Source organism: Biomphalaria glabrata, chromosome 4 (assembly GCF_947242115.1).
Source record: "Biomphalaria glabrata chromosome 4, xgBioGlab47.1, whole genome shotgun sequence".
Classification (NCBI taxonomy): Eukaryota; Metazoa; Mollusca; class Gastropoda; family Planorbidae; genus Biomphalaria; species Biomphalaria glabrata.
In genome coordinates this window covers 19,750,436-19,762,511 of record NC_074714.1, presented here as the reverse complement: position 1 = coordinate 19,762,511, position 12,076 = coordinate 19,750,436, and the positions used below count along the sequence as shown (strand labels likewise).

General features: G+C 36.9%; 1 protein-coding gene across 4 annotated transcripts in view; it reads left to right on the top strand.

The window, feature by feature from the left end:
• Positions 1–12,076, top strand: part of LOC106073860 (forkhead box protein P1-like) — a 193,566-nt gene that overhangs the window by 38,508 nt on the left and 142,982 nt on the right. For 3 of the 4 annotated variants that reach the window (XM_056026773.1, XM_056026772.1, XM_056026771.1), the window contains exon 2: positions 6,515–6,664. In XM_056026773.1, coding sequence (XP_055882748.1) covers positions 6,515–6,664 — 150 coding nt within the window. Of the gene's footprint in view, positions 1–6,514; positions 6,665–12,076 lie in introns of those variants that run through there. The other variant, XM_056026777.1, reaches the window with a different exon arrangement.

Sequence of the window (12,076 nt, the reverse complement as noted above, 5' to 3'; positions counted from 1 at the left end):
CAGTAAAGGAACAAAAATCCTTGAAAAAATACGGGCGCGACTTGGCGTTACTTGACTCACAAACTCACTCCTAAATGCTGATTCCATGCCAAAATGAAGATATTTGTCGACTAAATGTTAGGTAGAAAAGAGCTAAATGGAGCAATTGAAAGAAATTGTACTTGATTTACATGATGGTATTTGTTGAATTAGTTCCACTTTATACATTGTCGAGAGAAAAGTTTGAAACAAACACTAGAGAACTATAAATACCTTCTATTTTCATAAGCACTTCCCTGGCACAATGGCTAGTATATTGTTTTGAGGAGGCCCTCGAGTTCGAGTTCAAGTCGTTTTTTTTTTTTAAATAAATGCATTAAAAAAGCGATCACCCAGATACCCACTTCTTTCTCCCCTATCTAGACAAGTGATAGCATTACAGCTAAAGCATGAAACTCTGCTGCGCTAAAAAAAAATAGTGATTGCACAGATTTAATATTGTTAGTCTACACGTAATACAAATTTAATGATATAACTGATCCAAACTAATTGATACAAATACGCTTAATATAAGCTTCGTTGTTTTGAAGTATTTAAAAAGTGTTTTTCATGTTTTCATTGCTTTAAATAACATTTGAATAAAATCAGTTTACAAAAACAATTTGACATCTTCACAGTCACCTGTTACAAATTTGACAGGTATTATTATGATCAGCCCTACTTACTATATGAATACTTTATTTCAACTGAAACAATACATTCAAATATTAATGTAGCATTGACACAAAAAGAATGTGAAGTGTGTCTTATGTTTGGGAAGAAATAACACAAGAAAAAGGGGGAAATGCTGACTCTGAGTCTGGGCTTTTCTTTTAATTGACAAACATGTTTACCCATGTAGGAATTATTGTTATGAAAAGTGTGTCATTTAGAATTATATTTTTTAAAGCTGATAATTTCCCCCCCTTCTAAATGAAGGCTTTCACTACAAAGGCAAATGTGCCACTTTAATAGAGGAAGTCGTAAAGCCATGACGAAAATCCCTTGACAGTGGACAGAGCAATGAATGATAAAAATAGCCAGCGAAATCCTTTAAACTACAATCTATATCAGTGTGGGAGCACATGACAGCAGAGTTTTGTCAGACAATGTTGTCATTGACTAATTGTTCTGCTTGTTTTTTTTTCTTTCTTTTTTTTTTTTTTAATAAGCATGGCACTTACATTTGATTAAATATGTCTAGAACATAAACATCGAAACTTTTCATGAAGTCCACTCTCTTTACTCTCTTCACGAATTCCATTCTCTTTCTTTTCTCTCCACCAAGTCCGTTCTCATTTCTCTCCACCAAGTCCGTTCTCTTTCTCTCCACCAAGTCCGTTCTCTTTCTCTCCACCAAGTCCGTTCTCATTTCTCTCCACCAAGTCCGTTCTCATTTCTCTCCACCAAGTCCGTTCTCATTTCTCTCCACATATCCGTTCTCATTTCTCTCCACCAAGTCCGTTCTCTTTTCTCTCCACCAAGTTCGTTCTCATTTCTCTCTACCAAGTCCGTTCTCATTTCTCTCCACCAAGTCCGTTCTCATTTCTCTCCACCAAGTCCGTTCTCATTTCTCCTCACCAAGTCCGTTCTATTTCTCTCCACCAAGTCCGTTCTCATTTCTCCCCACCAAGTCCGTTCTCATTTCTCTCACCAAGTCCGTTCTTATTTCTCTCCACCAAGTCCGTTCTCATTTCTCCCCACCAAGTCCGTTCTCTTTCTCTCCACCAAGTCCGTTCTCTTTCTCTCCACCAAGTCCGTTCTCATTTCTCCCCACCAAGTCCGTTCTCATTTCTCTCCACCAAGTCCGTTCTCATTTCTCTCCACCAAGTCCGTTCTCATTTCTCTCCACCAAGTCCGTTCTCATTTCTCCCCACCAAGTCCGTTCTCATTTCTCCCCACCAAGTCCGTTCTCATTTCTCCCCACCAAGTCCGTTCTCATTTCTCTCCACCAAGTCCGTTCTCATTTCTCTCCACCAAGTCCGTTCTCATTTCTCTCCACCAAGTCCATTCTCATTTCTCCCCACCAAGTCCGTTCTCTTTCTCTCCTAAAAGTTTTTTTTTTAATCTATATTTTACACTCTCAAATATTCCCGTATATAATAGATACAGGTAAATAGATAAAGACGAAACAAATACTTAACAACAGACTTTCCCTCCTATTATTCACGTTAGCCCTTGTTTCTTATACACGTATATGGTCTCCGTGTCTTCCCATCATTCTATCACAGTTAAAACAGTACTGGTGTGTACCTGACAGTCATCTCTTTGTCCGAAATCAAAACGATTCTGATCCTCGGAGGCAACATTTGTTGGACACCTGTCTCCACCCCCACCCCCCTCTTTTTTTTTTTTTTAAATGGGCATTCGAACGCTAGCCAAATAAAAAAGAATATAACTCTGAATATAGATATGTATCTGGCAAAACCGAGCTGTCGGTTTGGCTATCAATATATTTATGACGTAAAAACTTTTCAAGGGCAGTGAGTGGGAAGAACTTCTTGCTTGGACAACGGGAAACGAAAACAGCTAGATCCAGAACATCCGTGTCTTTGATTATCTCTAACATTAAGAAAGTGACATTTGACAAAGTTATACCTATTCTGTCTGTGTGATACACAGTTATACACATTTCTGCCACTAATGGTGGATCAAGTTGAAACTTTGGACAATCATTCATTGCCCCTAACAACACATAAATCAATAAAAAAAATCGACTAATAATTTGATGAATTAGTCGTAATTAATTAATTTTGTAATATATAGAGACGTTACTAGCTAAGCCTTGTGTAGAGAATTAGGTCGTCGCCTAAACTTTTGAAACTCACAGTAGATACTATTAAACCTTCTATTTTCATGAGTACCTGTCCAGCTCAGTGGCTAAAGTGTCGGCCTTCCATCAAAGAGGCTTAAGCCCTCGAATTCGAGTTACATTTTAAAAAAAAATTGCTTTTGAAATTCATCACGGAAACCTTCAAGATATCTTCCACCTCCAACCCGTCCACACTAGTGATTGGACCATTGCTAATAGAGCAAGCTAAAAGTAGGAAATTGCGCTAAACAAAAGCAATTGGTACACATTTTTTCAATAGCACAAATGTATTATTGTCAGTCTATCTTTTACAAATGAATTACCTGATTGATTCAAAATAATTGATACAATTACACTTGAAATAAGCTTTTTTTTTCTTTTAAGTATTTTAAAATGTTTTTTGTTTGTTTGTTTTGTTTTGTTTTCGTTTTAAGCTATTCTAAGTCTTTTGTTTATGTCAGCGAAGTAAACCTCCTCTGACCACGAAACTCATTAAGACAACATCAGAAAGAAGTGGGGGGGCAAAGATTTCGCGAAACAGAAAGGAATGGAGACAAATGGTTCAATCTGTTTCGAGCGTTCCCTTAGAAGTGAATGAAGACTTTAACGACGGAAGTAGAACTTAGTATCATCAGACGACAGTCCGAAGCGTACGACACACAACCAAGCCAAGCAAGTATGGCATCAGAACAGAATAGATTTCACTTATTTTAAAAGGACTTTAGTTTGTAGTGTATGAACACCCTTGTTTGAGTCTCAAACAATTCATTTCTTTCTAATTGTACCCAGAATGTTTTTTTTTGTTTATACATTTATATTTTGTGTGTAAGTTCTGTGTTGTTGACTTTGATAGACTAAAATATTAGCATGGGCTTATTTGGAACATCCCCCGGATACACCCTTCTGTGTCTAAATTTTAATAATTTAAAAAAAAAATCCCTTCGATTTTAGTTCTAGGCCGAGTGGTCTTAGGAGATGTTTGGAATTATTTTATTATTGAACTGCATACCATGATAGATTTGTATGCATGTGTTATTGTACACGTCCACTTAAAGCTGACCACAACCCCCGGTCCACTCACAGACAAATATGGTTCGTCTGTGCACAAGTCACATCCCCCCCCCCCCCAGTTGAAGGAAGATGTCGATCTGACTTTGAAACATTGCATATTTAAAACTATCGTTATAATGTCCGTGAAATGTTCTCTGTAGGAATTAAGGAAATTATGAGCTATCTCTACATAAGGTGAAACCGTTAACCATCTGTCCTTAACACTATTGTCTCCCTTCACCCACCACCCATTTCAGCCGTCTTGTCATTCCTAAAGTGAAAGGGTCTATGTATGCCATGAAATGTTCATGTCCATGTGTCCAAAGTGAAGACCTTTTTATTACTAAGTAGACTTTTTTTTTGTTCCCTCTCAAGACGTAACACTGACGTAATGTGACGTGTTGTCTCCGCTAACGTCCATTATTTGAAGCGAAGAAAGGAACCAACTTTCGGGTGTGTGTCTTCATTCTCTTTCATCTAGATTTAAGCCCCCAATTATTTTTTTTTTTGTACATAGTTTCAGACAGAAAGAAACTTGCACCTAATTGTTCTCATTAAAACAGATGTACATTTTGTTCACATTTCATCCTATTTGAACACTGCACTTAAATCAGGTCTATGTATTAGCTGTGCAAAGGCGCAGTGGCTGAGTGATAAAACGCTTGGCTTCCAATCCGGAATTCCCGGGTTTGAATCCTGAAGACTGTGATTTTTAATTTTGTGATCTTTGGCCCTTCTGAGTCCACCCTGTTCTAATGGGTACCTGACATTAGTTGGGGAAAAGTAAGGGCGGTTGGTCGTTGTGCTAGCCACATGACACCCTCGGTTAACCGTGGGCCATAGAAACAGATGACCTTTACATCATCTGCCCTATAGATCGCAAGGTCTGAAAGGGGAACTTTATTTGCTGTGCAGTGATGAAACTATTAAGATAAGTTGTGAGTCAGCGGTGTTGGACTGCCTGGTCGTGTAGTATGCATTAAAAATCTTTGTTGCGATCGTCCGTTCGAAACAAGACTGCACTTCTGTAGGAGATTTGGGATTGTATGTAATTATCTTCATTTGTGAAACCTAAACAAACAGTCAGTCAGTCGTTATTTTCTATTTAAAACATGTATATACAAAGAAACTGATTTCTCCGCGTATCATTTCTGAGACAGACATCTTCACGTTCAAATAAGTACATAGAGCTAAACTCTACACACTAACATATAGGCCTATCTACGCATCTAACCATGTCTCCTCTCTGGCACACTTATACAGAAAGACATCTCTCCTATCTGACACACACACACAGGGACACATCTATGCTCTAAAGCATCACTCCGCACGACACATTCAGGGACACGCCTTTGCATGACTCTATGTCTACTCTGTGACATACACACCTATGTACCAAGGTTTTCGATGCCACCTTACATTATTGTACCTGCTTATCATTTAAACATGTCACTTATCCATGTCGCTTATCTAATTTGTGTTATGATAGTATAAAAAACAACAACCCTAAACTTTTGAGAATAATAAATATAGGTAAACATGCACGACCTGGATGTCAGCCCCTTCAACAAAGTTTTACAACTAAAATTCTGAAGATAAAATTGTTAATCTAACTTTTGATAAACAGCTTTCTAACATCGTTTATGCAACAACTTCAAAACTATTTTAATTACTTACTATCTAAGTTATTACTTTTTACCTTTTAATGATTGTTTGTTTTAATTAGACATATTACTTTAATATTTAATTGCATATCTTAGACATATTACTTTAATATTTAATTGCATATCTCTATATACAATGTTAACTCATACGTTTAATTTCTGTCTAGCACGTGGACTCACAATATAGAAATTTAAAGAGTGTCCTTTTTTTATGAATGTAATAGTATTCTCAACAGTGAAAAAAAAATAAAAAATTAAGGAGTAATGTTATAGTGTGTGTGTGTGTTTTGTGTTTCTATGGTGACGGTGAATAGAAGATAGCGATTGATTGGTAGATGATGTGTGAATGATGAAAGAATAAGCGTCATTGTCGTAAGCTGTCATGAGTACACCAGACGACTCTTGAATGCCAGAGTGACAGAACGAACGTGTTTTGTAGTGAGTTAGATTTTGTCCAAAATACCATTTTATAGTATTTACATTGCTTACTAATTATATCTTATTTCATCTCATGCTACATTTGTTTATATTGTTATAAAATTATGGTATTGTTATGGTAGTTATTCGGTTTGTTTCAAGTTTTTACAATTTTAAATACTAGTCGACCGGCGGCGTAGCATACGCCGCTATTTCGCAGGGTCGGCCTCAGGCCACTGCTACCTTTGCAGTGGACCCCGCACTTTCATAGGACCCGCGCTAATTCTAGGTGTATAAATTATTAAATTAAACCATTTTATAACTTATAACAGATTTCCCGCGGCCTCCTGTCGAGTTACCAGGAGCTCCTGGAAATCTCCTGAAATTGCAAAATATACGAAAAAGTCCTGGAAATCTCCGGAGAATGATCTCTACAGATCTAGTCGTGTACACGTTCGTTCCTATCCTTGTTTCCAATGTCTCCCTTTCCTTCACCATTTGTTTCTCTTGGATACAATACTTCCATCTCCATATCTCCATGTTTTCATTTCAGGAGGATGGGATGTTGGAGGAGGGACTAGCTACCGAGGACTGCGCTATTCTAAACCACAATGACACAGATGCCAGTAACGGCAGTTCGAAACTCCTCAATGGCAGTCCCGGAGAATCAGATGGCAGCCTGGGCCACCAAGAAACTGCCCTGGTAAGTAACAAGTCATTATGTTAACAGATTCGAATGCCAGACTTCCCATTGACAGCGCACGTGACATTGATCAAGAAATAATATGTAAAAAGAATATACTAGAATCTTTTAATGCTAAATTTTATGGAAAAATCTTGAAACAAATTATTTTTCAGTACTATAAATGCTTTTTTTTTCAGTATACATGTATATTCACTATAACCTGGTGGAGAGAAATACTATACCTTAGCGAGTAAATAGGTTTTCATAAAATTAAATCACATCGAATAATAAATCTATCATTTGTTTTCTTATTTACATTCTTGATATTTTGAAAAACAAACAAACACGTTTACTTCTACCATGCTAAAAACGAGTTTGATATATTCAATGCATTGTTAATACATACAGACAGTATCATAACATGCATTTTTTTGTAGCATAGCAGTATCATAACATACTTTTTTTTGTTAGCATAGCAGTATCATAACACCATCCATATAGATCTACTTTGTTAGTTTCTTAGCATAATCTTTATTTTGTTACTTTAATAGTATCTGTCTGTAATAACATCCATCCATATAGATCTACTTTGTTAGTATCATAGCATAATCTTTGTTTTGTTACTTTAATAGTATCTGTCTGTAATAACATCCATCCATATATATCTACTTTGTTAGTATCATAGCATAATCTTTGTTTTGTTACTTTAATAGTATCTGTCTGTAATAACATCCATCCATATAGATCTACTTTGTTAGTATCATAGCATAATCTTTGTTTGGTTACTTTAATAGTATCTGTCTATAATAACATCCATCCATATAGATCTACTTTGTTAGTTTCATAGCATAATCTTTGTTTTGTTACTTTAATAGTATCTGTCTATAATAACATCCATCCATATAGATCTACTTTGTTTTGTTGACATATGCAGTACTATAATATATACTTTGTCTTATTAGCATAGATAGTATCATAACATTACCCTTTTTGTTTTGTTAGCTTGATTTTTGTTGTGTTTTTTTTTTCTTTCCCTGTGGTTGTCAGTCAGTACAAAGACTACCGCTGATAGAGCTCTATATTAAGTCAGTCATTGGCATGTCAGCAATAACGTTAAAGGTTATTTGTTGGGGGAAATAACCCAAACTTTGAGCTTAATGGAGAGGCTTCAAGCTGGAAGAACACAATACAGCAAACTAGAACCAACAACCCGGGCACAACAATGAAACAAACGATTTAAGGGGAGATTAGTGCTCAACTCTCTCAAACTGATAAGAAACCAGGAGAGAAAACTATAGGGGCTGTTGGAGGAGGGGAAAAGTTTCGGTTGTGGGAGGGGGGGGGGTTCTGAAAAGGGGGGAGGGGTGAAATACACAAACACACTTTTATACATACAAATACACAATGGGCGTTGACGAGATATCAAGTCTAACCAAAAGACTATCAACAACCAAAGGAAAAAAAAACTCCATTTTTTTTTTTTTACTGTGAGGAGGGTGACGTCTGGCGATGGAAAATTGACATGATTTGATATGAGAGATTTCTTTGTTGATCTGGGAGTTTGTCAACACTGGGCTCAACATTCTGCCCGTATTGGTTGTGCTTAGGTTATTGTTTCAATGGTACAAATCTGATTTCTCTAACTGCAGTAAAAGGTTTAGAAAGTTGAGTCTATTACGGTCTGCTCTAGTGCAACTTGTATAAACATTTTATTGACTTGGTTCCAGAAATCCATCAAAGTGAATTAGGAACCCCGCGTTATTGTTATTTTGTTGCTCGGCCATTAAAAAAATATATTTTAAGTTCGTGCATTTCGTGCCTTTTATGCATTAGAAGAAACTCATCCATTTGAAAGTTTATACAGTAGAACGTCGTTTAACCGGACGTCAGTTATCCGGAGCGTTAAATATCCAGACTGCCTTTTAAAAATGTCTTTGTCTTAGAGTACGATATCTAAGTGGTCTAAGTGGTCTTGCTGATGTGCAGTGAAAGATCAGCAATCAATTCTCTTCATGAAGGAAGGCTGCTACAAATACGACTTTGTTCCGTTGTGTATTTTATTTGAATTTTGTTTTCCTACGGCGCGATAACCCCAAATGAATGTTCTCTATATTGCTGGTGAAATGGACAGTTCGTAATATTCCGCATTCGGTTATCCGGAAGATCAATTATCCGTACAGATCCCGTTTACAATTAATCCTGATAATGGACGTTCTGCAGTATGGCAGGTGTAGTGAGTTCATTGGGGGCGATGATATGTTGGTGCGTTGGGTCCCGACTGCTAGTCCTACTAGCCCACGTAGGCGTCTTACTTTTACACACATCGTGAATAAAGCTCGAGCAAATTAAAACAAAACAACAAAATAATCTTCACATATATTTGAAGTATTCAGTGTCATTGTAATGAAATGTAGTATCCCACCCTTTCATCCATTCTACTTAGGGTTACATCAGAATTCATCAACCAATACAAACACGCACACACACACACACACACATAACATTTACTTTCCCCATGTCCTAAACATCAGTCTCAATAATCTTACTTTCTGTGCTCTTAAATAATCTAAATTTCTGTCCTCGGAATAATTTTTATTTTCGTCTTCTTGCTTTAAATAGCACCTGTTAGTTATGTAGACTAATAAATATGTTATAGATTTTAATATATTGAGGATTTTCGGCCTAAATTTGAAACACAACTAAATGATACAAATTACAGCTTAAAAATGTCAATTTACTGTGCCAAAACGTTGACAAATATTGACATTTTAAAATACACTAAATACCAACACTTTCTATATTTTTATACAGGACACATTAAGCTAGTTATTTATAATTATTCCCCATAACTGAAAATTTCCGACATCGTAACAGATGATATTCGAACTTATTAAAAATACACCTTGTGTAGATTTTCTTTATAAATTCAGGTCGCCCTTCTGTTTTATTTCTTCACCAGTTCGATCTGAGAAAAAAAAAAGTAGCAATACTAAAATTTTAGTTCCAACAGCAAATTAGTGCACTCAATCTCAGTACACCCGCACTTGAAACCCAGACGCTCATTTAGTAGACTCCAACTATAACATAGTATGCACCGACTTCAATGTAGCACGCTTTATCTCCATCTTAGCACACTTCAATACCAACTTTGTACACTTCAATTCCAACTTTGTACACTTCAATTCCAACTTTGTACACTTGAATTCCAACTTTGTACTCTTGAATTCCAACTTGGCACACTTCTTTTCCACAAAAGCTCACTCTAACTTAGCACAATTTGGCTCAACTTTAGCACACTTTGACTTTAACTTAGCACACTTTGACTCCAACTAAGTTTTCCATTATCAAAGTGATGATATTTTTTTTTATTTCAAGTTCCTAGCACTCAACCCACAACCAATTCATTTTCATTTCTTTCGTCACACGCATGCGCATTGTTCAACATGGGCTCTGTAAGCTCCCCTCTCGAAGTTTTGTTTCCAGTTATTTTGATTGGACGCTTGCCCAGTTACAAATGTTCTGATTGGTTTGTTTTCTCCACCACTTTCTGACTTCGTAACTGTGTTTTTCTTTGAGTGCAGCTGAGCTACCCAGAAATATAAGCTTAGTATTCGAGCCACTTTGCAAACAAGCTTGAAAAAAAAAAGGATGTGTGTTTATGCCACAGTGGATGGACACCCAAGTCTATCTTATTTAAATAGCCACGATTTGTATTCAACATATTATTGTGCAAATCAGCTGCTACTAATTACCCCAAACCATGTCAGGAAATCGATTACGTTAATCACACTTAGCCTACACATATATTTTCCTTCCCGTAATCTGGGGTATTATCATATTCGATACCACCCATGGCTTCACACCCTATATATCTATCCCTCGATACTTATTTATTTTTCGGGGCGTGAGTCTATTTTCTTTTCCTTCTTCAAAATTTTTCATGTTGCTTTTTTTTCCCTCTCTTCCTCTTCGTTCTTCTTCCTCCTGCCTCCTAGCTGCCCTCCATCATACGAGTGATGAACCCCCCGCCTCGGCGTTGACGTGCTTGTATTTGCATAAACCCTATCATCCGGTACATACGACATCGCTCCAGAGATTGCTCGGTGCGGGGGAAACGCTGTAACGATTGTACAATGTTGAGCTGAAGGAGAGACAATTCAAGCTCTAGGCTGGTGACTTCACGGTCAGTCAAGTCCAGAGTGGAATACAGCGGGAAAGGTGTGTATGTGAGAGATGTTAGAGGGGTGAACACCAATGTTGACTCCTATGTTACGACTCTCGCAAACTTCACATCTTTAAGCTCTCTTATTCTAAACAACTCCGTACTACAGATTAAGGTTCACTTCTTATTGTCCTATACACTTTTTTTTTCTGCCTGGTATTTGTTTTTCTAGGATTGCTATTGAAAGCCAGTAAATATTCTTACGAGGAGGCGCGGTGGCTGAGCGGTAAAGCACTTGACTTCCGAACCGGGGTCCTCGGTTCGAATCCTGGTGAAGACTGGGATTTTTAATTTGGGAATCTTCGGGAGCCTCTGAGTCCACCCAGCTTTAATGGCTACCTGACATTAGTTGGGGAAAAAGTTAAGGCGGTTGGTCGTTGTGCTGGCCACATGACCGTAGGCCACAGAATCAGATGACCTTTACATCATCTGCCCTATAGACAAGGTTTGAAAGGGGAACTTTACTTTTTAAAAAAAATCTTACGCGGGTCCATACAGTTTAGCTTGTTAGCTGTGGCATTGCTGTTCAGTTATTAGAATCTGGTTATTATTGCTTTCCATATGTTTTCTCTACACGTTGTCACACAAATATATTTCGTTTTTCTAACTAATACTAGGGTTGACTACGAAGATCTGATTTGTGAAATTGTGACCCTATAATATTTACATAAGATGTTTACTATTTATTAAATTTTTACTACCTTTACAATTTTAACCGTGAATAGACATTGTTTTTAATGATTTAACTGTATGGAACTTAGCTCTTGTAAAGGAGAGCAATCCTTGAAGGATTACGGGCACGACATGGTCTAAATTGTGCCGATAAATATATTTGGTCGGAAAATATTATATATGTATGTGTGTGTGTGTGTGTGAAATCTTTTTATCTACTTCACAATAAAAAAAATAAAAAATCCGGAAGCATTTCTAAATGTTACACTTCAGCAGATTATGTTAACACGAACACACACACGCACACACATAGTCGCCTCACGCACAAGATTTACCGTCAGTACCATAAAAAATGTCGTCTTCAGTGACACTATTTATTGTTCTTCCGTTGTTTAGCTCTCTTCATCTCCGGAGATTTGTACAATGTTGTAGTCAGGACTGTCATGTTCCACTGGTTAAAATAACATAAAAAAAAAGCTTTATTTTCAAGCCTTGTGACCTTTGACCTCGGGAAACTAAATTGTAATAAACTGTTT